This window comes from Syzygium oleosum, unplaced genomic scaffold (genome assembly GCF_021117445.2).
Source record: "Syzygium oleosum isolate NSW1041296 unplaced genomic scaffold, Sole_v2.1 Sole_v2.08, whole genome shotgun sequence".
NCBI lineage: Eukaryota > Viridiplantae > Streptophyta > Magnoliopsida > Myrtales > Myrtaceae > Syzygium > Syzygium oleosum.
Window position 1 is genome coordinate 2,165,871 of NW_026607492.1, and position 27,862 is coordinate 2,193,732.

Here is a 27,862-nt window from a genome sequence, read left to right on the forward strand (position 1 = left end):
CATCTCTTCATCTTTTGTAAGTTACCTCAACACGCAAATCTCGAAGATTTTGCCTTGTCCCTTGCCGCTTTTGGCGGCCTCATTCCCGTAACCATCTTCAATAATTCAATCTTTTTTTGTGTTATATATAACTTGGGTTATCGCCTAATTATATACCTCCCCAACATGGCAAGAGTTGGTGGTGACTCGGACCTACCATGTGGGTAAAATTTAGATGATATCACCCGATAGAAAATCGATGTTTCGTGTCTAAGCTTTTATCGATCAAATTCCGCTTGACGATAGAAATGGGGAAAAGTGTTCCAAAAAGTCTTAAACCTCTTGCATTATATCAATTCAGTGCTAAGCTTTTCAATTGGACCATTTTAGTATTAAATATTTTCACATTGATATCAATTCAGTCCGTCCGGCCAATTTAGGCTAGAAATTGCTAACATAGACGCTGGCCGTTCTACGTGACATGATCGGCGCTCACATAAACATTCTAAAATAACATTTAAATAATTTTTTGAATTTTATAAAAAAAAATTTCTTTTCTTTATTCTTTTTTTTTCCTTCATTTTCGCCCAGAGGCAGCAAGGCCTCGAAGGCCCTCACCCATGGCCTTCAGGCCTCGCTGGCCACGAGCGAGGCCACGATGACCCTGGACGAGGCTAGCGTGGCCTCGCCAACAGCGGGCGAGGGCCACATCGCCCACGGTCGGCAAGGACTTGCTGGCCCTCACTGGCCAAATTGAAGGAAAAGACAAGAAAGAAAAAAGGAAAAAAAATGATAATAAAAGATAAGATAAGATAAGAAAAACAAAAAAATTATAAAAATATTGAAAATATTATTTAAAAAATGTCTATGCCAGCACTAGTCATGCAACGTAGGATGGCCAATGTCCACGTCAACGATTTACGACTTAAATTGACCGGATGAACTGAATTTGTACAAATGTGAAAATATTTAAGACTAAATTGATCTAATTGAAAAGTTTAGGACTAAATTGGTAGAGTTAGAACTTTTCTGGATACTTTTCCTGATAGTAATGGTATCACGCATTCGATTAGAGCGCCGCTCCATATCGTATTCGCATTATCTTTGTCTGAGGTCATTTTCACATCGATTGGATTTTACCGAGGTGTATCTTCATGAATGGTGTTGTATGTTTGATGTGGCAAGCTAGCTCGGATTAATTGAAACTTTGCCAAGTGTTGGTAAACTAACGGCTGTTGCGTTCAATTGATTGATACTTATTTGTTAACTATGGATCACGTGGGTTTGTCGCGTTCTCATCGTTTCAAGGTTAAAAAAAATACTTGAACACGCTTGTCATCTCACGGTTGAATAGAATGTAGCCATAGCGTCTTTGATCCTTGGAATCACCTGTGCGACTCGTTCACGAGACTCTTCTTACTCGTCTAGTGTTTGATGCAAGTGATTGTTTCGTATCGCTTGTTGACGTGATTGAAACAGTCTTATGAGCGTCGAATTTTTTCAATTCAATATCTAGAACTTTCAAGTTTTATTGTACATCAACATGGTATCGGGGCCATGTCAAATTATTTCCGGTTGTAGGTCTAATTTATTGCCGCCTGTCTTAAACAAGGCGCATGTTCAATCTCCACACGATTGTTTTTAATTTATCTGTCTCCTCAATGACATCATGCGTATGCGAATGGTGGGGCTACATCATGTGGTTTTATGTATGACAAATACAGACGGTCACGAGCTCATTGTTAACGGTAGAGACAAATTCGGTTGGGTAAAGAAAAAGAAGAGCTAATGGCGTATGCATTCGACAGAGAGACCATCATGAAATCCAATCCCATTCCCAACACTTCGTCTCCAAGCTATTGCTCACGAGTACCTCAAAACTGCATATTAAGCATTCTCAATCAAGAACATATCAAAGTTTTTAAAGCATTGACTACACACATCACAATAAAAACGTCGATGTCCTGAAAATCGTTGGGGCACAGAACCACCGGCATCGCACGCCGAGGTTAACTTAAAAAAAACCTGGACAGAATCAAAACTGATTCGGATGCAAGAAATCTCGACATGAGCCACAGGTTATGACAATCAAATAGAAGAACGAGAGCTACGTCCTAACAGACACAACAGGGCATTGTTCTAACCCTAGTTTAGAATTCCCACCACTCGTCCTATTTAACGGTATTGACAACGCACATTCCATTTGTTTAACGAATCGAAAAGTCACAAGCCGAAGAGTCACGAAAATAACAGAAAGCAAAAGGTTCGCTCCATACTCTTGCTAAACTGTGGGGCACATGGTTGCACAGTGCTACGAGTCCTGAGTTCTTTCTACTCAGCAATGCTTCCTGCTTATAAATAAAGAGACCAACATACCCATCATTAGCCACCCCTAGTTTAATATACTCGTTCAAACATCTGCCTCCCCTCCTTCCCTCCCTCTGTTGTATTAGCCAGATCCATGAGGATGACTAAAATCAATCTGAAGAACGACGCCTCCCTCCTTCTCATTGCCATTTTCATTTTGAGTGCAAGTTTGGGGACCTGCTATGGCAGAGAAGGCAAGCATTGGAGGCCCAGCGAGGCGCACCCACTGAAAAAGGGACAAGGTCATCGAGGTGGACACCGACACCACCGTCAACATCACCACCGCCTTTCGCCGAAGGTGATGGGAGATGGGTACACTGTTCCTCAAGAGACTATGACCAGTTTAGCAGGAAGTTCAGGGAGTACTACCACTTTTAATGTGCTGGACTACGGTGCTAAAGGTGATGGACAGGCTGATGATACGAAGGTGATTATTATTCCTGAAAGCCTTCTACTGTATATTTTCTTTAAGCAAATCAGACGTGTTCTTCCACCTTGATCTCGAGCAGGTGCAGCTTGAAAAGCTGACTAGAGAACCTCACAAGAAAATGACAGTATTATAGAATGGCTTTGCCTACTGGATCATTAGTGTATGCTGATGCTAAATGATTTTTTTTTTTTTGGTTGAAGGCGCTAAATGATCTTTCACCAGGCACTTCATATGCATAGAACTGCAACTGTTTACAAATTCAAATGCTAAAACTCAAACCAAGCAGTGTTAGTAATCACAGTTTATTCAGAAAGAAATTGGTAGTCACTATGATTTCTAATGGGTGCCACACAATCTGTAGTGGTGCCCAACAAGGCAGCCCTAGGAGAAATGAAGGAGGCCGATGGTTAGGCCAGGAGATGCTTCTGGGGCACGGGAAATAAACCTCGCAAAAACAATCAGTAAATAATTGAAAACCTAAAAATAAAGCAGGGATGTGATTTAAGAGTTTATGTGGTTCTAGGATAAAAACTAATTAAGTCAAACTGACAGGCACTTGAAGCAGCTTGTAAAGCAGCATAATTAAAAACCTCGAAACAACAATCAATAAATAATTGAAAACCTTGAAACAGCATTTGAAGCAGCTTGTGCTGCAGCATAATAAGCAGGGATGTGATTTAAGAGTTTATATGGTTTTAAAAATATAAATTAATTAAGTCAAACGGACAGGCATTTGCAGCAGCTTGGGCAGCAGCATGTCAAGTGGCGGCATCAACAATGGTGGTCCCATCTGGGTCCGTGTTTATGGTCAATCCAATCTCTTTTTCAGGGCCTAATTGCAAACCGGGCATTGTGTTTCAGGTAACTTTAACATCCCATTCCTGCTAGCTAACTCTGGTAGACATCACCACTTGGCATCAGGCCACTGCTGGGTGAGGCGTTAATCGGGTTCAAAACCTTGTAGAAGAAAATTTTGGTAGACATATTCTGTGTACTACCATCTAGTATAGGATTCCACGGGATAGCCACAGTTTTGTTGACTCGTCTTTTATACAGTTAGATGGCAAGATAATTGCTCCAACTAGCTCTCAGGCTTGGGGATCAGGTCTCCTCCAATGGATTGAATTCACAAAGCTTACAAAGATCAAAATTAAGGGACAGGGCATCATCGATGGACAAGGCTCTGTGTGGTGGAACGATTCACCCACTGTTAATCCAACAGAGGAGTTGGATTCGGTCTCCTCCACAGCCCTAAATTCAACAAATAGTTCCAACGATACGGTAATTCAGTGCATATTACACGTGCACTTTTTCCTATAGGTCATATATTGTACACTAGCATGCATAGTTCCAGTTAAAAGCCTAACCACAGTTCTCGAAACTTATCCACTTTTTTCAATCATGACTGCAGATAAGTACTAACCTAAGTAATATGCCAAGCACCAAGCCCACGGTAATTTCCAGTCTTTCCACCTCAAAATCCCATAGACCAGAGATAAATTCCTAAAACATTGTGATCTTGCCATGCAGGCACTTAGGTTCTATGGAAGCACTGATGTAACAGTCAATGGGATAACCATCCAGAACAGCCCTCAGACCCACCTGAAGTTCGACTCTTGCACAGATGTCCAGGTTTTTGGTGTTACTATATCTTCCCCAGGAGACAGCCCCAACACTGATGGAATCCATCTACAGAATTCCCAGAATATGCTGATTTACAGCACAGATATTGCGTCCGGTAATCCTCCATTTTCCTAACACCAAAGCAGTGTATCCTTCCTTCTGGGGCACCACAAGCACCTAATATTAACGAGTATCCCCTGGTCACTTGTTAAGTATACTTAGTTTGGAATAATTCAATTTTTAAAACATTTCGCATAACACGAGGACAGTCGATGCTTTGAAAACTATCGAGTTTCCTTTATTGAGTGCTTCACAAATGCCCCAGGGTACTCATTAACAAAAGCCTTCTCAGAATTAGTCCACCCAAAAGTCGCTCTACTATTCACAGACCTTTGAATGGTCTCCTCATTTTGGTCCAAATGATCAATAAAACTAGGACCAATAATTGAGTACCAATTTTTCTTTTGCAGGAGATGACTGTGTATCGATACAGACTGGATGCTCCAATGTGTACATACACAATGTAAATTGTGGACCAGGACATGGTATCAGTATTGGAGGACTAGGAAAGGACAACACTAAAGCTTGTGTCTCAAACGTCACTGTCCGAGACACAACATTTACTGGAACATTAACTGGGGTCAGGATAAAGACATGGCAGGTAAAAAGATCCTAAGCCGATAATAACCTCCACAATCTTTTTCGATTATCCACTTCATTAACAAAACAGTAACAACTCAACTTCAAATTGCAGCAAGGCAAAATTGATAATTGAATAACCAACAACCTACCTTTTTCGTAACTACAGGGAGGTTCAGGATCTGTACAAGATATCATGTTCTCCAACATCCAAGTATCTGAGGTTCAAACTCCTATTATGATTGACCAGTTCTACTGTGACAAAGGAACATGCAAGAATGAAACAGCAGCTGTAGCAGTTTCGGGCATAAACTACATGAACATAAAAGGAACTTACACAGTGCAAGCTGTACATTTTGCCTGCAGTGACAGCTTGCCTTGCATCGGTGTGTCTCTTACAACCATAGAGTTGAAATCAGTTCAAGGCAGACACTTGTATGATCCCTTTTGCTGGGAGACATATGGTCAGTTGAAAACCACCACAGAACCTCCAATCAGCTGCTTACAGAAAGGAAAGCCATCAAACTTACCGTCTAAGCTTGTTTCATGCTGAGTTTACGCAAAGAATTCTGCTAGATATACGTACCTTAGGCTTTATGTGATCTCTTCAACCGTATTTGGCTGACTACATAGGGAGGAACTATATGGAAATTTACACGTGTGTAGTGGAATCATCATTTTCTAGTGATAGAATTGAATTTCTACACAACAATATACAGGAATATACAGAAATATTTTTTCCATTTTAACAAAGGATTCCAGCAAAATATTCCATTTGTCAGAGACCACCAAGCACTTTTCTCCCAGTATTGCACAAGCACATTCAAAGATGAGAAACATAGTCTTTAATAATAATAATAGATAGACAAACCACCAAGCTGAAACATAGTATTCTTCGAGAAAACCAGATGGACCTATTCCATGGCCATGGTAGACAAACAAAAGAACAAGTGGTAATTCCAAACTAATTTGTTCAGTCTGACATTGCCTGTTTATAGGTGTACAGCTACATGTATAAGGTGATTCTATGGTGAAAAAATCAGGAAGTGAAGATAATTAATCTCATAAATGTTCTGTGATAAACAAGTGTAGCCTTTACAACTCATGCGTCTCATTCCCAACCATGATGAATATTCCAGCCAAATACTCAGTCGGAGAGACAACCCGGCACTTGCCTCTCAGGATTATATAAGCACATTCAAAAGATGAGAACCAAAGATCCAGTCTGGACACAAATCTTTGCAATCTCAATCACTTACAACTCATGCATGTTGCTCTCAATCATGAAGAAAATCTACAACCAAGACATCATTTCATGTTGCCTGCTAACTTGTTGACTTCTGCTCCTCCGCTATCTGCACTGTGCATCTCCCCACTCTTCCAAATGAAAAGGAATATCTAAATCAGTCCCCTCCAGGACATAACTCCCAAGAGTTATCCCTTTGAGCTTTCATTCTGCAATAGCCCCAAAAACATTGTCGCAAGTTTCACAATCAGTTGTCATTCCAACAAAAGTAACTTGGTGCCGCAAAACTGAGGAAAGCAGTAATTATCTCAGCACTTTAGTGAAGAACAGCTCACACTAGTTTATCCCACAGTTGTGAACATCTATACCTCTTTTAATATTGTTTTTTTGCAATACGGGAACTAAACTGCTTCTTTGCTTTCTTCTGTCAACTCCATAAACTCAGTTAGACATAAAGATAGCAAATGAGATCTGCAATATTTATGTCAGAAGATTATCAAGTATATGTCGTCTTGCCTCAGAAACAGATGTAATGTGTAAAACCTTATTATTGTCTCCAAATTTTATATGCACTCAAGAATAAAAGTGGCACATAATTAGGTCATTTATAGCATGAATCACTAGCAAATGTTAAAACTTTTATAATCAGCTACTGGCTTATTCTGACTAGGTTTGCATATAAGGTGAGCTTTTCTGCTTATAGAAAGCCATTTACTTCACCCTCATAATTCCGCAATACATTCATTAACAGTCCTTTGACCCAAAAAAATAAGCTACCAGCTTTGCTGTACTCACCCGAGTATCAACGCCCCTAATACAATCATGACTTGCCAAAACCAACAGCTACCCTCCTTCTACGTGTCTCTATCCGTTCAGGACTAGGCAATCCTGTCCTCTGCTCATACTTCTTCTCCAAGGCCTGGACAAGCATCAAAATTTAATGACGAAAATATATGAAGAAAATGAAGATGCATAGAAAGAGATGAGAGATGCACAAGCAAACCAGTCCTTCCACCCCAAAATTCTTCTATTAATGCAAGATGTCAAATGCCCCGATCCTGCTAAAAACTCCATGTCTAAGAAACACTAGACCTTCTAATGGCCTATAAGCAAAAAGCAATTAGTCATCCTTTTTTGAATTCAATAAGAGACAGGGCTACTCTGAATAAGTAAACGAGACTTCTCTCTTGGATAAATAATCTGAAAGGATTTTCTAAAAGAGATTGCAAATAGAGAAGGCTAGAAAACTAAATAAACTGAAATTCGATAACATCCAAAGTAGAAAACATTTCAGTGTTCCTGAAAGCAATCATCAGGCTTATATGTTGCCTCATTCAAGTAAAGATGACTCCTCCACATGAGGGATTTCCAAAATGGTATGTTTTTTCTTAAAGGAAAATCAAAATCAAGTTGATACTTGACATCCATAGAGCATTTCATGGGGATAACTTCAAAGTTCTTAAACATGGATCATGGCAGATATTTTGATAAATGTACAAACCAGAAATGACCGGCACTAAGTGTGTATCAACTCACCTCCAGCTCTGCACGTATCGTGTCAAGTACTTGTTCAGTCATTCTATCAGAGAAGACAATCCCCTGCAACACATTATTTTATATAAGAATAGATTGACGATAGCCATGAATGTGTAGAATGCCTTGACATGAAAAAGCAAGCCCTTCTCTGGGACATGAGCTACAAAGGCAAGATAAAGTTCACTTATAAGGCAAGAAACAGAGGATCATCTCTTCACGCATTCAAACCAAGATACGCTTAGACTTAGAAATATCATGTATGCTGAGAATCAATGGCCAAACTGATTTTTTTCACTGAAAGCTTGCCCATGCCAGTGTAACACATGGGAGGGCCAAACTAGCGTAAAAGATTTTGCTCAAACTAAGAGTAGGTGAATTCATGCATAGCCAGTTTAGGCCGCCCAATGATCCACTGTCTAAGTTTTGGGTATGCAATTCAAAACTAGGCATGCATGGTAGCCATGTTGCTTCAACAATGCTCTAAGAATTTCTTCTAAAAATGTCTGATAACAACTGCAAGGAGTAACAGTTATGTGATCATCCTTCTTCCAAAAAGCAACTAGTCTCCTCTTGCAAACAAGCAACTGGGCTGACGGTTGCATCCAGCTTTAGAACCTTTGTTGTCAACTACAATTTCATTAATTTTGGTCATTAAATAATGCAGAAGTTACTAGCATTGAAGTCCAAGTAATACTTGACTACAGCTAAATATCTCTTTCATGCTGTCCAATACATTTTCGCTCTCTTGTACTTTATTTATAGCAAGAACATAGTAGAGCAATAGTTTTGTGAATTTATTATAAAGAAATCAGTACCACACATACACAAATGTCTGGAGTACCCGAAGTATTTTTGAAAGTAAATATGAACGTTTTTTAAAGTACACGACATGATGTTAAAAAAATCCATACTTGCAAATGGTCGAATTCATGCTGGAAAACTCTTGCAGGAAGACCAGATAAGCTGACAGTAAACCTTGCACCACTGATATCCAGAGCATCAATCTTCACAGCTTCTGGTCTCTGCATATAACACAAGACAGATTTACTCCAACAAGCAAATAAAATTTCATAGATTCGCTAAGAAAAAAAATCACTGCAAAAAACGAGCAATTTCTCACTGCAAGCCCTTAACTGGAAGGACTCAAGCTGCCACAGGTCCACAACTATATCTTCGCCCAAAAAAGATGCTTCTACTATAAGACATTGCGCGTAGAGATGACAACAACCTTTATACCAGCTCACATATCACACAAATCAGCACCCTCCAGATCACATACATAAACAAAGGGAAAACAAGTATGTTGAAGAGAAAAATAGTGAACTAAGTACAAATTTCTATGTTGGACCTATAGTAAAATATTGCCTTCCCTCTCCTAATTTCTTCCTGGCCTCTGCCTTAAGACTTGCCAAAGGTAAGATCCAACTATTTCAGCCATTACTCTCAAGAACCAAGCCATGTCATCCAAAAAATCCATTCTCTCCTACAAGTAGCATTTCAACTCAAGGAAGTCCAACACCCACGCTGCAGCAAGAAGCGAGAAATATACCTGCACGTCAGCATAAATACCAGGGAACGAAAGGCAACCTTCATTAAAGGGCACCGTCTTTTTGGAATATTTAATAACTCTTGGATTCACAAGAACAATCTCCTCTCCCTCCCCGCGTTCACCGACGGGATTGAACACCATGAGCTGGACATTAATCCCTACTTGGGGAGCCGAGAGTCCAATACCATCAGTACTGCAGAAAAGGAAGCCATAGCATTCAACTCCTGTAACCGCGTATCCAACAATGACTAGGAGGCACATGACAAGAACAGAGACAAACTCCGGTTACAACGGCCAAGTGATCATTAAGCATGTGTCCGCAAACACTGACTACAGAGCATCGACGCCAAAACATCGCAAACCGACACCACCACCCGCATTGAAGCAAATGAAGAGCTTACTTGTACATCACATCGAACATCTCGTCCGCTAACTTCTTCAAATTGTCGTCAAACGTCCCAATCCGCTTGTTCTTCGCCCTCAGCACAGGGTCCGGATACTCCACTATCTTAAGCGGAGCCTCGAATTGAAGATCATCAACTAAAAAGCAAACCAGAAAAAATGAGCATCTCACATACTCGAAACTCCTCCAACTCTCAACCCGAACCAAAGTATCTGTAAACGGAGAATTTGTACGAAATGAAATAGCTGCTTACCCGAAGCGAGATCGTCGTCCTTGGATGAGAAGCCTCGCTTGGCCTGCGCGCGAACGGGCAGCGACGGCGGCGCGTGCCGGACGGCGGGGGAAGTGGACGGACGTGTCGAAGGGAGGCGACGGAGGCGACCGGAGGCGGACGGAGGAGGAGGAGGGCGGAGACGGAGGCTGAGACGAGGTAGGAGAGAGTGGGGGATGATGAGGGAAGATAAGTGGAGGCGAACGGCAGAAGCCATGGCCGTCGGTGATAAGCAGCAGGAGCGGCAAGCGCGACGGCGACGGGATTTTTTTGTCCGGAAAATCTTCGAGCCTTTTGCGTTCTAATTTCCTTTTGTCTTTTTCTTTTTAATTTGTTGAATCATATTTTGCAACATGACATATTTTGCTTTTATTTGTGGGAAAATTTCAAGTAAGACCATGAAATACCCTCATATTGAAAATGGATATTGTGTCAAATAATGAAGTGACCATTTCAATTTCAAATAAGAGTCTGACATTGCCGATCACCAACCAGCTAAATATTTCGAGCAATTAAAGGCATTTTTCGTCCAATTTTTTTTTTCTTTTTTTGGTTTTTCTTTTTCGCCAATGACTGGAGAGGGCTGGCCAAGGGTCGCCCTTGCCCGATCTAGTGAGGGCCACCCTCAACACCCGGCGAGGCTGTCCCTTGCCATATGGGTGAGAGTCGTCTCGCTAGCTGCCGACAAGGAACGGCCTTGCCCAAGCAAGGTTACCCTTCCCTCGGCGAGGGTCTTGCTTGTGGCTTTCGAGGGCCAACCTCGCCTTATAGCTAGCAAGGTCGTCCCTCGCTAGATCAAGTAAGAGCAACCCTCGGCAAGCCTTCTCCGGGCGTCACTAGTGATAATAAAAGAAAAATCAGTAAAAGGAAAAAAGAAAGAAAAAAAGAGAAAAAATAATTAAAAAAAAGATAAATGATGAAAATGTCTTTGTCAGGCTCTTATTTGAAAATGGACATGGTCGCTTCAAGGTTCAAGCCCTTTTTTGAAATAAGATCTACTTCATACCCTTATTTTAGAAAATGAGGGCATTTCAAGCCCTTATTTGAAATAAAGCCCACTTCAGGGCCCTTATCTGAAAATTTCCCCGTATTTGATGATTTTTTTTCCTTTAAAATTTAGAATCTCGTCATAATATTAAGTTTAAAAAAAAGATAATCACTCAAATGGTCAATAAACTTTGGCTCAATATGCAATGTGGTTCGTGAACTTTAAATTTGTTCAATGTGGTCCGTAAAATTTTAGCACATATTCAATTTAGTCCACGGACTATATAAAATGGCTCAACGTCATTTCATTAATTCAAGTTTAGGGATAACATTAAATATTTTCACACAATTTAAGGACTAAATTGAATATATACCAAGAGTTTATGGACCGTACCGAACAAATTAACATTTCGGAGATAATATTGTAAATTGGGCTAAAGTTCAAGGATCAAATCGAACAAATTTAAAGCGTAGGGGTCAAGTTTCATAACGGGCCCAAAGTCCAAAGGTCGCCTGCGTCGTACACCCTTTAAAAAAAAAATCAACAAGCTAAACGGCGCCGTCGGTACACGCACATTCTGTGTGCTTCTTGGGGCGGTGGTTTTTGTTTTTTTCTTTTTTTCTTCTCTCTCGGGGGACTTTGAAATTCCATCCTTTTCGCATCGAGAGGTCATTATTAAGCAAACCCCCCGAGCGAAGACGCGATTCCCCTTCGTTCGAAAGCTGCGGCTCCCCTAGAGAGAGAAACAAAAGAGGTACTTCTCCTCCTCCTCCTCCTCTTCCTCCTCGTTTTCGATCTCCATCCGTCGTCGAGATTCGCCTCCGATCCGCGTCGATTCCTCGCGCGGATCCGCTCGCCGCCGCCGTGAACGCGCCCGATCACGCAATCGCCGCTTTTCCGGCGATGATCTGCCCGGACTCGTCGGATCTGCCGAAGTAGCCGGCTAGATTTCGGATTCGCGGTCGTTTCGTCGGGCTTTGCGTTGGCCTGTTGCGCCGATCGTCGGATTCGCGGCTCTCCGGGGGTTTATTTTTGGTTTAGATCTGCATTTCTGATTGAATGTTTGCTGTTGGGATTCGGTTGGTTTTGGTTTGCTAGATCGATTTGCGTTTGAATCGTTGCGGTTTTTTTTGTTGTTGTTGGTGGCGTTGCTGGTGCGAAGTGATTCTTTCTGGGCTGAGCTTGGAGCGTTTGGGACCATGGGGCTCACGTTCACGAAGCTGTTCAGCCGGCTCTTTGCCAAGAAGGAGATGAGGATTCTGATGGTGGGTCTTGACGCTGCTGGTAAGACCACCATCTTGTACAAGCTTAAGCTCGGAGAAATCGTCACCACCATCCCCACTATCGGTGAGTCCTCCAATGCCCGGCATGGTTTCCAATCGAATACAGTTGCCTTGTCTTTTGTATCTGCAGTGCTGTGAGATCTCGTGTCTGATTTATTGATAGGTCGTGATGCGGGAGGATATACTGTTGTCATTGCTCGTTGTTTTTTAACGGTCTAGAATTAAGTACCGAGAAGAATTTGCACCTCGTAGGTGCGCATTAGAATGAGCTACCAGCCTCCACGTGCCGTAATTATTTGACTATGAATATTCAATCAGAGTTTGTTTGCATCGATATGGTCTATTGTGATCGATTGGTTGCAATGAGTAAATTTTAAGGGACAGCACAGTAGAAGAGCAATCATTTGAATTGATTTAGATTTTCTAACTGGTAGGTGAGGAAAGAGGTACCGGCTGCGATTTGTTGTCCTTGAAACTAAATCTAGTTATATGAGTGGATAGGATGTTTGGGCTGGTTGGGTATCCGCTCCTGTCCATTGAGTACTTGACTTGTGGTATCAACTCTTAAATCTTGTTTTGGTGGCTCTTCACGTTAACCCAAGGTAAACATGTAACATGTTTTGACTTTTTTTTTTCCACTGTGATTGATATGGCTTCCTTTTTTTTTCTGTAGGATTTAACGTTGAGACAGTTGAATACAAGAACATCAGCTTCACAGTTTGGGATGTTGGGGGCCAGGACAAGGTTGCTCTATGTGCCTCTTGATGCTTGCTCCTTTATAGCTTTCCACATGCTTTTGTTTCCTGCTTGCATGCCATCAGAAACTAAAATAGAGGCAGGATGACCCAACAGTTATTAAAATCCCATCTTCTGAAAGGCACGTGTACTTCAGCTCGGTTTTCTACTGACTCACTGACACATCCACCCCACATGGTTCAAAATTTTTCTGGCTATACCTGTAATTCAGTACTGCAGATTTTTTTTATTGACCACTCCAACATAGGCATATCTTGCGTTAGTTGGTGCATGGTGCAATAATATGGTAATTATCAAGCACATGCTTGCATCTCATACTTTGTGTTACAAGATGACTAAAATATGAATCATAGCGCTCTCTTTCGTGGCATCTCAAAGCATTGTTAATTGTTATGCAAATGGACTAAACTTCTACTTGACTTCAAATGCAGATCCGTCCATTGTGGAGGCACTACTTCCAGAACACACAAGGTTTAATTTTTGTTGTGGATAGCAATGATAGAGATCGAGTTGTTGAGGCGAGAGATGAGTTGCATAGAATGCTGAATGAGGTATTGCTGCATTTCTGTTTTGGACAATTTTACTGTAAATCATATGTCTAATATCTATTGAGCAGAGTAGCTTGTGGTGAGAGGCAAAGGCTTGCATAAGTGATGACATTGATCTTTTTGCCTTTTTTGGATTTACTCTATATTGAAGTTCTTTTCTCATGAACAGCGACGTATAAATAGATATGAGCAACACAGTGATGTCTATTGTACACTGTTTTAGCTTGAATTTGTAGATGATGACCTTTTCCCTAATTGTTGCCCGACCAACTTGTTTTGTTTTCAATTTTTTTATTTTTTTGTGGATCTATGGATATGATCTTTCGAGTTTCTTTATACATGGTGTAGACGAGTTTTGCTGTACTGCAGTTCTATTTGATGCTCGTGGACAAGGAAAAACAGTGCGATTAATGTTTGAGTCTTGTTTTGTCAGGATGAGCTGAGAGATGCTGTTTTGCTTGTGTTTGCGAACAAACAAGATCTTCCTAATGCAATGAATGCAGCTGAAATAACTGACAAGCTTGGTCTTCACTCACTCCGTCAACGCCACTGGCAAGAGACTATCCCTTGTTCACTCTTAATTATTCTTTTCTTCAGAAATATTGCTTTTAAATGTTGTTACGTCACATCCAGCCTATGATGCTTGAGAATTCATCGAGTGAAATGAACATTTTTGCTTTTGCAATTTTGGTGGAAGCTCATAAGTATGGACAGTGCCTAGGTTTATCTTAATAAGTGAGGCTGAATATGAGAACTGCATGAACTGATTTTTCATTTGGATCTGGGCCTCTCCTGTGAAATTGTTGCATTTACTATCTTTTTTTTCTTCTGAAAGTTTTTCGGATGTGATGATTTATCTCAGGTACATCCAGAGCACCTGTGCAACATCTGGAGAAGGCCTTTACGAGGGTCTGGATTGGCTTTCCAACAATATTGCCAGCAAGGTAATTAATGGCCCGTGCATTGACTTCCTGATATAGCTTTTGATTATTGCTGAAACTTGGTCATTGGTAGGGGTAGCGTGGGTGGATTTGGGGCCATTGCTAAGTTAGTGTGGAGCCCGAGTCTTATCTTAAGAAACTGGACTGGATTGATCGTTTCCAACAGTCAAAAGGGAACTACTGCATATTTTCGGTCCAGTACTATTGGGTATTATTAATTATGAAAGGAAGCTTGCAAGGCCAAAAGGCTCAGAATTGTGACCTGTAATCAGTACAGGGAACGCTATAACCATTCTGCTTTACTGCTGAAGCAGCTCTTTGTAATGGTGACAACTTGTGCTTTAGTTTTCGTGCAATTTTTTGTAAAAGAGATGGTGGTATGTGCGACTTATTTGGTGGGGCTATGGTTCCTACGCACACTAATATACCCTGGTGGCCAAGATTTGTTTCTGCTATGTTTATATTCCTGGTTTAATTGGTCGAGCCTTTGACCCCTTTCCCCTGTTTTCTCTGGTTCTCTGTTATAGACATCCACTTGATTTGGGCATTTCATCACTTCTCATTTTCTGATTGGGACAACCATTTTCTTCCCCTGTTTTTTTCAGGCTTGAGATCTCTTGAGGATTTTGACTGGCTTCACGACGGGGCACCAGAATTATGTTTGGTCTGAAAGGATTTAGTCTTTGTTTTGCTGTTGATATACTGTTGTGAAAGCTCGAATGGTTTGCTAGAGCTTTATCTGTGTAATGTGACATGGGATTGCATAACTGCTGTTTTTGGCTGAACACTTTTAAGCAGTACAAATGGCTCTGTAAGACCTTTTTAAATTTGCCCATTAAGGTTTGTATGGAGATTAAATCAAAGCTGTATTATGAATGATACCTGCATAAGGTCCCAGCAGATTCTCTTGACTCAAAATGTAATGTTAACAGTAATTTTTTTCCTTCTAGATGCTAGAACGTTTGCCACCAGGTCATCTGATTTGATGATGGAGCAAGGGATGGGCATGTTTCATTGTTATAAACTCAATGGAGCAGAGGAGACATTTTAGGACTTGTTGTCCCCTTTAAGGGGGCTATTTGGAAATTAAGCCTGGACGCACTTAGGTGTCATCAAATTTTGTATCATCTTAAAAAAAAAAAAAAATCTACTCCAAATTTCTAAGTAGACATTATTTTTACTATCACAATCCAAATTACGAGCGCATGGTTGCTTCCGTGCTCTTTAAGACATGCGAACGATATCCGCGTCTGAAAAAATCTGTATTTGATTGTGAAAAATCAAATCGAGCGTTGTGTGAATCTCGAAACTTTTCCACACGGTAAAATAAAAATAGAAGTTAACAGGAAAAGGACATCATGAGTCAGAGGTTGGTAGCAATGTGACTCTGTGTAAAATTACGGGTAGCTCTCATATTGTGGACGAATGGCGCGAATTAGTGGAGTAAAATTGGAAAATTCGCATGGTATTTTCTTCATTTGAAAAAGGGGCATCTGAGTCCAAAGAAAGCTTTTTTTTACCTCAAAGGGACGCGGATGCAATCAAATTTTTTTTGGAGGGGGTGCGGTGGAAGTAGAAAACAATAAAAAAAAAACTCCGATATTTATCGAAGAGCTGCTCCCGCAACGACGTCGTTGAGGTTCGGGTCGCCGTTGAAATCTCGTCACCTCCCTTCCCTTCCCTTCCCTTCCCTTCCCCCATTTCACACCGACAGACGTCGTTGTTAAGGCAATTGCGAGTGCCCCCGACGTTCGTTCCAACGCTGCGTCGCCTCCTGCAGACACACGGACGGACGGACAGACAGAGAGTCCGAGGTAGCTCCTTTCCTCCTCCTCCTCCTCCTCACTCGTTTCGATCCAATGCCTTGTCGGCGGCGCATCGTTGTCGCTCCGGCGTTGATTTCTTGCGCAGATCCACTCGCCATCGCCGTCGGGCGCACCTTGATCTGCATGCCCTCATCGGATCTATCGAATTGCTTAGCAGTACCTCGAATCCATTGTCGTGTCGTCTGGTCATCGGATTTGACCTTTTCTTGTACGGATGCATTTCGATTTAGATCTGATACCGACTGTTGAGCGATTGCTGTTTTGAAATTTTCGCTCGCGTTATTTTCCGAGACTGATTCTGTGTTTGTTGCCCGCTTCTGTCGGCGCGGCGGCGGCGAAGTGATTCTTTCTGGGCTGAGCTAGAGCGGTTGGGACCATGGGGCTTACGTTCACGAAGCTGTTTAGCCGGCTCTTTGCCAAGAAAGAGATGAGGATTTTGATGGTGGGTCTTGACGCCGCTGGTAAGACCACCATCTTGTACAAGCTCAAGCTCGGAGAAATCGTCACCACCATCCCCACTATTGGTGAGTTCTTGAAATGGCATCCTTGTTCATAAGTGAATCATTGGTTTATATATTGGTGAAAGGAGATCTTGCGTCTGGTTTATTGTGCATCCAGTATTAAGTCGCAAGAGGATCATGAATCTCCTAAATGCATCGCAATGAGCTGCTGTTAGCTTATATCGAGCGGTCCAAGTTTGAATCTTCAATTTGGATTCGCGTTCATTTGATCGGCGCGGCTGCATTTGTTGTCCTGCAATGAGCATGGAAGTCATTTAAGGAAGCGCTGTAGAAGAGCAATTATTTGAACGAATTTGAATTCTCTGACGGGTAGATGAGATAAAGATACGGTCTGACATTCGATGGACTTGAACCGAATGATGAGTAGATAGGACTTTCGTGTTGCTAGTATTGGAACTATGAATGTCATCATTCGCTAGTAATCGTACTGATTGTTCAGTGAGGCAGTCTTGGCAGTCAAGCTTTTGTGGACTCTTCCTTTTCATGCAAAGTAAACATGTTTTTCCCAGTCTTACTGGAATGAGAGTATTATCTGCGGAATAGAGATCTTCTGAAAAATAGGGTGAACCGATGCTTGGACAGATGCCTGTCCGTGGAAATTCATGGGATAAGCAAGTTGAGTACGAAGGCTCTAGAATTGTTATTGTTCTAGACAATAATCTTCATTTTTTATGTGAGATTATTAGGTGGCTATTGGAATGCATGCTTCTTGTGGCCCAATAAATGCTTGATGGTGGTTAATCAGAACAATTTGGGGACTATTTTGTTTATTTTTCTAACTGTATAGGATAGCTTTTGGGTCATTTTCTTTATTCTTGCCTATACGTCTAATCTGCTGTTGTATCCCTTGTCATTTGGTGAGCCTTGCCCATGTTGACTTTTTCATGTTCATAGTGATTAACAGAGCCTTTTATTTTTGTAGGTTTTAACGTAGAGACTGTTGAATACAAGAACATCAGCTTCACAGTTTGGGATGTCGGTGGCCAGGACAAGGTTGCTCAATTTGCCCTCTTGATTTTTATTTCTGTAACTTTTCATGTGCTTTTGTTCACCACTTACATGTAAGAGCGAGCAAGTACAGAAGCAACAAAATCTGTAGATTTCAAAACCCTGTCTCCTAAGGGGGAGATAATGTTCAGCTCAGCGTTCTTCTGATTAACCTCCACATTCACCCTACATGCTGTAAATGTTATGTAACTAGGGTTCCCCCATTCTCTTCTGTTTAGTACTGCTGACTTTGATTGACCACTCCGACCTAGGCATATATGGCCTTTATTGATGTCGGATATCTACATCAAGCATATGCTCATACCTCACATTTTTGTGTGAGATCACTGAAATTTTTTAAGTGTTGTCCCTATCTGTTTTTTTAGCACATCCAAACCAAGCTTTGAATCATGTGGACTGATGCAGCTTCTACTTTGCTCCAAATACAGATCCGTCCATTGTGGAGGCACTACTTCCAAAACACGCAGGGTTTAATTTTTGTCGTGGATAGCAATGATAGGGATCGAGTTGTTGAGGCAAGAGATGAGTTGCATAGGATGCTGAATGAGGTAGCACTGCGTTTCATTTTGGGCTAATTTAGTGCTTCTATAGTTCTCTTCATCTACTGAATAGGATTGCTTGTGGCGAGTGGCAAAAGGCTTATTCTTACATGAGTAGTGACTATTATTGACACACTTGACATCGAAATATTATAGTTGCTTTTATTGGTTTACTCGACATCAATGTCTTTTGCTTCTGGATCCTGATATTTTATTGAGGATATTTACAAGCAGAGAGTTTTCTGTCGTACCTTCTGAGCTTGTAGCTGTTAATGATGATCTATTGTCGTTCTTTGGCTTTGTCAACCTTTCCTTCGGTACTTTCCTTGTCACAGATAGCATTTCTAGTTGTTTTTCATAAAAAAAAAACTTTATTATGATTTGAAAATTCAAACGGGAACATGGTGCGTGCTTTGCAGCTGTTTGTTTACTGATCTATTAAATAGATTGCGAAAGTCTTTACGAGATTGGATGCGCACGTTGCTGGACTGCAGGTGTCTTTGACGTTTGTGGAAAAAGAAAGTCTTCCAAATTGCTGGTTTTATTAACATTTCACTTTTCAGGATGAACTGAGAGATGCTGTGTTGCTCGTCTTCGCCAACAAACAAGATCTCCCTAATGCAATGAATGCAGCGGAAATAACTGACAAGCTTGGTCTTAATTCTCTCCGTCAACGCCACTGGTAAGAGCTTATCTCTGGGTGGAAGTGCATAGCTCTTTTTAGTTAGTGATGTTGAATTAAGAACTATGTTCATCTGGATCTTGGTCTTTCTGGTGAAATGGTTTCATTTGATGCGTATGTTTTTCAGAAAGTTTGCATCATGGATTTTCCCTCTGATAAGGAATGTCATGGTTTTTCTCAGGTACATCCAGAGCACATGTGCAACCTCCGGAGAGGGCCTTTATGAGGGTCTGGACTGGCTTTCCAACAATATTGCCAACAAGGTAAGCGATAGCCCATGCGTTGATGCAGCCATTATATCTGCCAAGATTGGATGATCAGTTGGAGTAGAATGGGTGGATTCGTAGCCATTGCTTATTTATTGTGGTGTCCAAATCATGCTTAAGAAAACTGGCCTGGATCAATCTGTCCAATCAACTAAAAGTTGGAACTGGGTGGGTCACTCCATTAAGTTGACACCTTCGAGCCATAAACTGTACAAAACCACATTGAACAGGTCAACTTCTGTCAAAGTAGCTTCAGTCTTGCACAATCACAATAAAAGGAAACGTGCAACCTGCATGCTTAAAGCTCAATGTTATGAGCTGCAATGAGTAGAGAACATTAACCACTCTGCTGCATTGTGTGGCAGCATTTAGTAATAATGACGACTTAAGTTCCAGTTAGTACACTGCTTTTGTAAATGAAGATGGTTCTAGTGCGGATTTGGTGGCATGTGGTGCTCGCGCTTTGGGGCCATGGTTCCTGAGCACAATGTCGACCATGTTAGCCAAGAGTTCTTTTGTTCTGTTTATACCCATAATAGTTTTGCTACCGCAATGAAATGAAAGATTTCCCGGGGTAAATTGGCCAGGCCACCGCCTCGCACCCCAGACTGCGTTTGACCTGTTCTGCTTTTTATAGACATTTACTTCGGTTTTGGCTATTTATATTCTGATTGGGAGAACAATCCTTCATCCTGTTTTTCAGGCTTGAGGCATTTGGGGATTTTCATGGGCTTCTCAGCATGGCACCAGAAGCACGCGGTCCGTAAGGGATTAGTTTTTGTTTTGTTGTCGGTATACTATTGTAAAAGCTCAATTGGTTGCTTCAACTTTATATGTCATGCGACATGGGATTGCATTACTGCTGTTTTGGCCAACACTTTTAAGCGGTAAAAGTGACTCGCAAGACCTTTTGGATTTCCTGGCAAGGTTGACATGGGGTTAACTGAGCTGTATTAGGATTTTGCAGAAGTTCAAGTGGATGTCTATCCTTGCGACCTCGTATGATCTGTTTTCTTGTTTATCTATTTGAAAACATCCGAAGCCCGCAGCATGTATAAGCTCAATATTTTAAATTTGATGCTGCTACTGCCTTCATCGCCCTTACAAGACAGAATGGCGCTCGAGTTTCATGACCGGTGGAAGAAGTTCTCTTTTTGTGTTTGCTGGAAATGTATTACTGTTTTTGCTGATCGTTAATCTTCTGGCTAGACCCATTGTTAGGGACTTGAGATGACTTCTTCGTTAGGACCGGAGTGTACTTCGTTTCTCGCCTGCGCAGCCTAATGATAAGGTAATAAGGTGTTGCCTAATGACGATAATTTATTAGAGGCCATCTCAACGTCATATGATTCATGCAGATACGATCGCATATGTCTATCGAGCAAGAGATGCCCCGTGCTGAGATCATTCGTCTCAATTACTGATTGACTACCTAATGTCTCACTTAGGTGGATATCTTTTTGGCTCGTTAATTTTCTCTTACCACATTGATTTTCCTTTTTCGTCAGCTAAATTTTCTGTAGCTACTCAGAAGTTTGATGATATATGCAGCAACTAATGTGTGTACTTAAAATCGATATTGGACTCGTGCGTACTGTAACTCATGACTATCACGGTCAAATTATCCTCGAAGCCAAATTAAAAGCAAAGGGTGACTATTTTGTCGCTTACAAAGGCGGTTAGGTAGAAAGCTGTCTGCTCTCATGCAAGATTATTAAACATCCTGAACCGGCCCTAAGTTGTTTCGACAGTTCAAACGCCCTCTATATAAACCGTGGCTTGCTCGTTTTGCTCGACAGTGCTTCTCTCACTCTCTCTCTCTCTCTCTCTCTCTCTCTCTCTCTCTCGCTGTCTCTTCTCAAGATGGACGGGAAACCATGCTACTGCACACAGGATCCTGAAGTGAGAAAAGGACCATGGACCCTTGAAGAGGATCTGATTCTGATAGACTACATGACCAATCATGGCGAAGGCGTATGGAACTCTCTTGCTAAAGCTGCTGGTAAAATAGTCTTGAATTTGTTTCTTATTACTGTTGGCAATGTTTCTCTTGTTCATACCCTTCTTTTGTCCTTGTTCTTTTAAGATGATCTCCCATATCGATTATGGCAGGTCTACAGCGCACCGGAAAGAGCTGCCGGCTTCGATGGTTGAATTACCTCCGCCCCGACGTCCGGAGAGGTAACATCACTCCCGAAGAACAGCTCTTGATCATACACCTGCAGTCCATGTGGGGAAACAGGTGATTTTCGCATCCTATTCTGTGAACGTTTCTTTATTTTCTGATTACATTCCTATCGACGCAAAACGAAGGTATTTAAGGCGCATTCGTATACCATTAGATAATCGACAAATTTCTCATAACTCTGCACATCTAAATCAACTGCAAAAGTCTCTCATAACTATCAGATCACTTGATTTTCCAACGACGGTGCATCGGAAGAACGTTCAAAATTACCCCGTGAAAAAGCTGAGAATAAAGCAAATCATCTATCAATGGACATGCCTATCTCGCATGCTGGACTCTAAATAGCAAAATCCCTTTCTCTCCTTGTTTCCTACCGTGTTTTTGGGTACCCTACGTTTGAATTCTATCGTTGAGACCTCATAAAAGGCACAACCATTCGGAGGAAGAGAATCGTAGGAGATCTGCTTGGTGGGGCTCATGCATTTCAATTCCAACGCATGGGAGTAATTGTGGAGCTTATTTATAGCCACGGCCACTACTTTTGTTCTCGTGACCAACCAAATAGCCCCATACTATACACATTCCAATGCTCCCATCGAGATATATAAGCTATGACTTACGCCGTGCTCTGATAACTTAAACCTTCAGAGTAAAACGATTGTGCGCGCTCAACTTCACGCGCTAATGTTATAACCAGAGATGTCTCGAGTTCGGTTCATCTCGCATCCTCCTCTTACTCGTTTACGCGGGTCTCTTTCTTTACGATGCCGTGGATCGAATTTCAACAACCATCGCCAAAAGCACGGGGGGTTGTTAAGATATATAACATATTTCGCGTCATACTTTAATAGTTTAAAAATTTTCCCTCTCTATAGTTCTAAAAGTCTTAATGCAAAGTTATCGCTAGAACTTGGGGTCGTGGACCTTGGAGGATGTAAAAGGTTTAAAGGCGTGCCCAAAAGAATTTCAATTAGACTTTCGACGTGTGTGCGGCTTTTTTTTTTTTTTCTATTTTCGTAAATGAACTCGTTCGATTATCGTCATCCTGAGAGTTTCTACTGTATGAAAGAACGACCGTTTTACCATTTTCAGGTGGTCCGAAATTGCGAAGCACTTGCCGGGGAGGACCGACAACGAAATAAAGAACTACTGGAGGACCAAGATCCAGAAACAAATGATAAAGCAATCAGAAACTGAGATTAATGATCTTATTAATCCTCCATCGTCTGCGAGCGCGAGCGCTAATCATTGCGGGGTCTCAGCCGCAGATACGACGGCAATCGCCTATTCTCCGGCGCCGCCGTCGGATCGAGGCGACCTCGGCGGAATCACGGTCACGCCCCCTCCGCCTTCCCAAGCGCCGAACCCGAACGACGGCGTTTGCTGGGGCGTGGAGGATCTCTCGCCCATGTAGTCACTAATTGGTGGTATTGGCCATGATGCCTAATATTATCCCGTCCAGCTTTAATTAAACCGGCAAATCGTGACATGATCAACAAAGAAAAGAAGGGCTCTGATATTGGGTCTGTACGTTGTAGCTTGCTAGGTAGGTCTTGTAGTTATAGAGAAAAGGCCACAACATATTATTATTTCATACGTGATATGTTTTGTACAATCAATTGTGGCTTGTGCAAGTGTATTTTAACTAGGTTGTAGCAGCGGCAACAAATCTATTGGAATAAGAACTTAGAGATGTTTTCTGTACAACTAGATACCAAACGTTGAACTCGGTTGAAACTCGCGAACACACGCGATCTACTTCGTGTGCGTTGTTTCTAAGGGCAAGCACCGGGTCCGGTTCGACCCGGAAGCCGGATCAAACCGGTCCAGACTGACTGGTCCAAGATTTGATTCTAGGAAAACCGGTCCGATTCCCAATTCCACGAACCTAGAACCAGACAGAGACCAATTTGAAGCCTCTTTAAGAAAATTTATATAAAAGCACCTATCAAGAATTGAACCATAATTTTCAACATAAACACTTGACCAACAAATGCTTTTGTAGTGAAACTGTGCAACTATTATACTTGATTATAAGAATCTATTATCTTATCCTAGCTAAATGTTAAATGACTGGGTTTCCCATTAAAATCGAGAAACTAATCAAACCGGCCGGTTCATGAACTGGCAATTCCAGAACCGACCGGTTCGATTTCCGATTCCAATCTGTTGGAACCAAGCATCATAGGGCCATTCCTCGATTCTAGGCGAGGAACCGACCCGCCCTGAAACCGACCATCCCAGTTGTTAGACAATTTATAAAACTACAAAGCATACCCAATCGTTTCCTTACTGTAACCACTGCAACAAGTGTGTGACATTTAGCAGTACCAAAGACCAGGTCACTCTACACATATGGAGACCATTTGGATGTTTTTGGGGTCTCTATGAATCCCGCCGCATCGATGGTTTCCAGGAACACACGCGGGATCGACTTCGAAGTTGTTGGCTTCCCTAAGAAAGCTAAAATGACTTTGCGGTCGAACCTGTCATTATCCTCCTCGCGGATCGCCACCATTTCCTCTTTCATTCGTGAACATCCGAAGGGGGCTGTCTTGCATCGAAGCACATGGAGGAAAACCCAAAGAAGAGGAAAAGAACGTGCCAACCCAATTTGAGCCGCTCGAGTGTTCTGTCATACCTTGGCCTTTTCACTTCGGTTGCACATTTCAAATGTGATGAAATTCGAGGTACGAAGCATCATCCTGTGTGGATAACGAAAGAACACGTGACGGCCGTCGGCCGTGAAGGCACTTAAAACGTGAATTCTGTGCTTGCGAACGACTTTTGCTCTTTAGCTATTTTTGCCTACTGCATTATCCCACCTCGGTCACTCCAAACCTAGTGGTCAGCATATCTTCAAAGCAGTATCATTGGGATCGGTCCAATTCAGTCCATATCTCGCTTTATTAGCTATACCGATTTCAGAACGAATACGTTTTTTTAGGACTAATTCCTACGAAATGCACATAATCACAAGCAAGGTCGCGGATCCTCGAACTACAGAAGCCGTGAGAGAGGGTACCGAGTTCTCTCAACAAAACACGTGCAGAAAAAAACGATGCGACAAGACTGTTACGCATTCCGGTGTCGGGCTCGTCCGAACACTCGATGTGGACGCGATCTCGATGCACCGAGCGGGTGACTATGTGTTCTAGGGCAACGTACTAGTTAAATGGGAGATGGCATGGACGATGGAAGTAACCGAGTGCCAAAGCGGGCGTTGCCGGATTCTTGGGCCCAAAGTGGGACGACCCTTCTTCACAAGAGCAGTCCCACGTTGAAAACTCGTGGGTTTGGGTTTGGGTTGGGTGGGGTGGTTAGACCCACGAGCCGAAAAGGGCCCCCCCCCCGACGTTTCATTGGATTGATATTATAGGGGGGGGGGTCAACGCAATAATTGACCCGACTTCCCACGTCTCTATTGTTTCATTTTTCACCTTTTTCTAATTGGAGTGGGGTTCTTAGTAAAGTTGTGGAATGCAAAACTCGATGCTTCCCCTGGGGTTGCGTTGGTTATCTTTATCCCCAAGGTTCGTTGCTACTTTCGAGCGCCTCCGAGCAAATTTATTAAGCCTGATCGGATGCGTACGCCCCCTTATTTAAAGTCCCAATAGGCAGATAATCCAGAGCCCTCCCCCCCGTGGTCTTTTCTCTCGGGGAGGAGGGAGTATCCCCTTTGGAATTTACATCCCAAAATACCCAAATGAGAGATCTTAGGAGATGGACTCCGGGTGGAGTGGGTTCTTAGTAAAGTTGCCGAATGCAAAAGTTTTCATGTGAAGGCAGGTCAAAATTGCTGCTAGAGTTTTCAAATTTTATAATGAACAAGCAAAGAGCAAGGATTGGGCATTTGGTCTAGTGGTATGATTCTCGCTTTGGGTGCGAGAGGTCCCGAGTTCGATTCTCGGAATGCCCCCCACCCCTATTTTCACCTTTTTCGACATTCATAACGCCCCACGAAATTCCCTTTCTACCCCTTACCGGTCACCTATCCAATCCGACTTCCAGCATAGGCATTTTCGTCCATTTACGGAACGCTATCTTCGCGTTCGTCCTCCTTCCGCCAACAACACTCCCCCTCTTATCCTATCTTCTTCTTCTTCTTCTTCTTCTTCAGTCACTCTCTCTCTGCTTCAACTCACCGTAACAATGGCGACGCACGCTCTCTCCGCGCTCACCATCCGCTCCTCCGCCCCCCATCCTACCCCGCCTCTCTCCTCCCCTCGCCCCGCGCACCCCCTCCGCCTCCCCCTCGTCCTCCCCTCCCCCGCCTCCCCACTCCGCGCCCGCCGCCTCCGCCCCGTCGCCGCCGCCTCCGCCCCGGAGAAGGTCGCCCGCCTCGGCGACGAGATCTCCGGCCTCACCCTCGCCGAGGCCCGCGCCCTCGTCGACCTCCTCCAGGACCGGCTTGGCGTCTCCGCCGCCGCGTTCGCCCCGGCTGCAGCCGCCGCGGGGGCCGCCGCCCCCGGGGCCACCGCCGAGGCCGCCGCCGCCGCGGTGGAGGAGAAGACGGAGTTCGACGTGGTGATCGAGGAGGTGCCGAGCAGCTCGAGGATCGGGGTGATCAAGGCGGTGAGGGCGCTGACGAGCCTGGCGCTGAAGGAGGCCAAGGAGCTGATCGAAGGGTTGCCCAAGAAGTTCAAGGAAGGGGTGTCCAAGGACGAGGCCGAGGAGGCCAGGAGGCAGCTCGAAGAAGCTGGAGCCAAGATTGCCATCGTTTGATCTTCTTTCTTCCTTAAAAGAATCGCTGGTTCTGTTTCTTGTTTTATTACTTGTTTATCAGGTTTTCTTGGGTTTTTTTTTTTTACTGTAGTTGATGATGTCTCTGGATAGTTATATTTGTTATCAGGAGCGAGTAAAGAGGTCTTCACTGAATTTTCAAAGTTCTTTGTAGTCATGCATGTTCATGGAAGCCGCACCATCTGTGAAATTCTGCGAAGGCATTGCCCGTGTCCATGTTCATCTGTTTTGAGCATCGATGCTTATGAGAAATCATAGCGCGATGGTTATGTGTCTGGTGGAATTGAGATTCGAAAGCGGTTTTCAACGTATGCTCGAATTCGTTCGATGCGAATCGATGGCATGGCATCGGGACGAGTCTCGAGTTTGTGCCGAGGTTATTCTCGAACTCGACTTAGCTTGAAAGCTCGGTTGTTTGGTGAATTAGGCTCTAGTTCGGTTGAGTTTTGTGTTTCGATGCTTGATTGAAGTTGAATAGTCGGGTTCTTAATTTAAGTTGTTGGATTTAGTTACCATGAGATTCAACTAAGATCGACTCTCGAACCAACTTCAATGATCAAATTTACTGGTGAATAAAGGAGATCTATATTACAAGTGTTAGGATACACGTGTGAGTTGTATTAGAGAAGTCCTACATTAAAAAATTAGTATGGTGTTGAGCGGTTAATATATCATAGTTGATCCATAACTCATTAGCCTAAGCTTTTGACTAAAGGTGGATCCAACTAGATATGTTGACGGGATCGAACTTGAGCTTCTTGTTGGGGATCTCTCAGGTAAATATATCAAACTTCTGCTACGCATTCATCAAAGCCGATGGTCGATTGGTGGGCCACTCCCAATATGTATCGATGTTTGTCGAATATCTCAAGGAAGGAATCTGGTGACCAACGCTGTTTTCGCGGGCTTAAAGGCAAACTCCATAGTTGGGCATTAGAAATTCAAGTTAAAATATGTTGATGGAGAAGGATATCTGAATTAAAGTACAGCAAATTTAATACCGGGGGAGATTTGCTGTGTGCTCCCAACAATAAACATAGAAATCGACTTTCGGTCTTCATTATGCAAGCTACACATGAATCATAACGTCCCTAAATATTAGTATCCTTAATTTGTCGAAATTAAGGCTCCGTTTATTTCGTGAAAATGAAAGATTTGGAAATCTCTTAAAAATGATCACTTGTAATGTTTTCATGATCGACGGCAATTTATATCTAAACGTTTTCACGAATGATGAAAATATCTTTCGTTCGTTCACACATTCTTGTCAACGACATAAGTGATCCTTTTTAAGAGAAATATTAATTAAATTATTTACTTTTCGCAAAACGAAACTGATTTATTAAGTGAAACCGGAAGTCCCAAGACCGTTAGATTTGAATTTACAGAGTGAAATAGGACAGCGCCGGTCAAACAAAGGGCTGCGACATTTAGGGGGGGAAAATTTCGTAATTCAACTCGTTTGTCCTCACCTATCGATTCTGTCCAAACAGCCACTACAGGACAAAAAAAAAAAAAGCCTCGAGGCTC

General features: G+C 42.5%; 6 protein-coding genes and 1 non-coding gene across 9 annotated transcripts; 6 read left to right on the top strand and 1 right to left on the bottom strand.

Moving 5' to 3' along the window:
- Window positions 1-1,709: 1,709 nt before the first annotated feature.
- Window positions 1,710-5,792, top strand: LOC115688321 (polygalacturonase At1g48100). The gene is made up of 7 exons (XM_030614120.2): window positions 1,710-2,773; window positions 3,506-3,637; window positions 3,833-4,057; window positions 4,188-4,229; window positions 4,307-4,514; window positions 4,870-5,060; window positions 5,208-5,792. The coding sequence occupies exons 1-7, from the start codon at window positions 2,441-2,443 to the stop codon at window positions 5,589-5,591; spliced, it is 1,515 nt and encodes a 504-aa protein (XP_030469980.1). The 5' UTR covers window positions 1,710-2,440; the 3' UTR covers window positions 5,592-5,792.
- A 288-nt stretch (window positions 5,793-6,080) lies between these two features.
- Window positions 6,081-10,332, bottom strand: LOC115688323 (peptide deformylase 1B, chloroplastic/mitochondrial). 2 transcript variants are annotated; one of them, XM_030614122.2, is made up of 7 exons: window positions 10,026-10,332; window positions 9,771-9,909; window positions 9,370-9,562; window positions 8,732-8,842; window positions 7,821-7,883; window positions 7,080-7,203; window positions 6,081-6,493 (listed from the first exon to the last, which is right to left on the bottom strand). In XM_030614122.2, the coding sequence occupies exons 1-6, from the start codon at window positions 10,258-10,260 to the stop codon at window positions 7,105-7,107; spliced, it is 840 nt and encodes a 279-aa protein (XP_030469982.2). In that variant the 5' UTR covers window positions 10,261-10,332; the 3' UTR covers window positions 6,081-6,493; window positions 7,080-7,104. The 2 variants fall into 2 exon arrangements, with proteins under 2 accessions (XP_030469982.2, XP_030469984.2); XM_030614124.2 differs by having other exon boundaries at window positions 6,081-6,571.
- Window positions 10,333-11,644: 1,312 nt separating this feature from the next.
- On the top strand, window positions 11,645-15,422 carry LOC115688326 (ADP-ribosylation factor 1). 2 transcript variants are annotated; one of them, XM_030614128.2, is made up of 7 exons: window positions 11,645-11,785; window positions 12,194-12,378; window positions 12,988-13,058; window positions 13,502-13,621; window positions 14,052-14,170; window positions 14,481-14,562; window positions 15,165-15,422. In XM_030614128.2, exons 2-7 carry the CDS (start codon window positions 12,231-12,233, stop codon window positions 15,168-15,170), a joined length of 546 nt encoding a protein of 181 aa, XP_030469988.1. In that variant the 5' UTR covers window positions 11,645-11,785; window positions 12,194-12,230; the 3' UTR covers window positions 15,171-15,422. The 2 variants fall into 2 exon arrangements, with proteins under 2 accessions (XP_030469988.1, XP_056169800.1); XM_056313825.1 differs by lacking the exon at window positions 15,165-15,422 and adding an exon at window positions 14,633-15,034.
- A 1,002-nt stretch (window positions 15,423-16,424) lies between these two features.
- LOC115688327 (ADP-ribosylation factor 2-like) lies at window positions 16,425-20,403 on the top strand. The gene is made up of 6 exons (XM_030614130.2): window positions 16,425-16,909; window positions 17,829-17,899; window positions 18,343-18,462; window positions 19,017-19,135; window positions 19,317-19,398; window positions 20,105-20,403. The coding sequence occupies exons 1-6, from the start codon at window positions 16,762-16,764 to the stop codon at window positions 20,108-20,110; spliced, it is 546 nt and encodes a 181-aa protein (XP_030469990.1). The 5' UTR covers window positions 16,425-16,761; the 3' UTR covers window positions 20,111-20,403.
- Window positions 20,404-21,204: 801 nt separating this feature from the next.
- On the top strand, window positions 21,205-23,296 carry LOC115688325 (MYB-like transcription factor EOBII). Its single transcript, XM_030614127.2, has 3 exons — window positions 21,205-21,403; window positions 21,514-21,643; window positions 22,682-23,296. Exons 1-3 carry the CDS (start codon window positions 21,265-21,267, stop codon window positions 23,001-23,003), a joined length of 591 nt encoding a protein of 196 aa, XP_030469987.1. The 5' UTR covers window positions 21,205-21,264; the 3' UTR covers window positions 23,004-23,296.
- Window positions 23,297-25,436: 2,140 nt separating this feature from the next.
- TRNAP-UGG (transfer RNA proline (anticodon UGG)) lies at window positions 25,437-25,508 on the top strand. The gene has a single exon. It is a non-coding gene; the product is annotated as a tRNA-Pro (tRNA).
- A 183-nt stretch (window positions 25,509-25,691) lies between these two features.
- LOC115688264 (50S ribosomal protein L12, chloroplastic-like) lies at window positions 25,692-26,608 on the top strand. Its single transcript, XM_056313824.1, has one exon. The coding sequence runs from the start codon at window positions 25,742-25,744 to the stop codon at window positions 26,312-26,314; it is 573 nt and encodes a 190-aa protein (XP_056169799.1). The 5' UTR covers window positions 25,692-25,741; the 3' UTR covers window positions 26,315-26,608.
- Window positions 26,609-27,862: the final 1,254 nt, after the last annotated feature.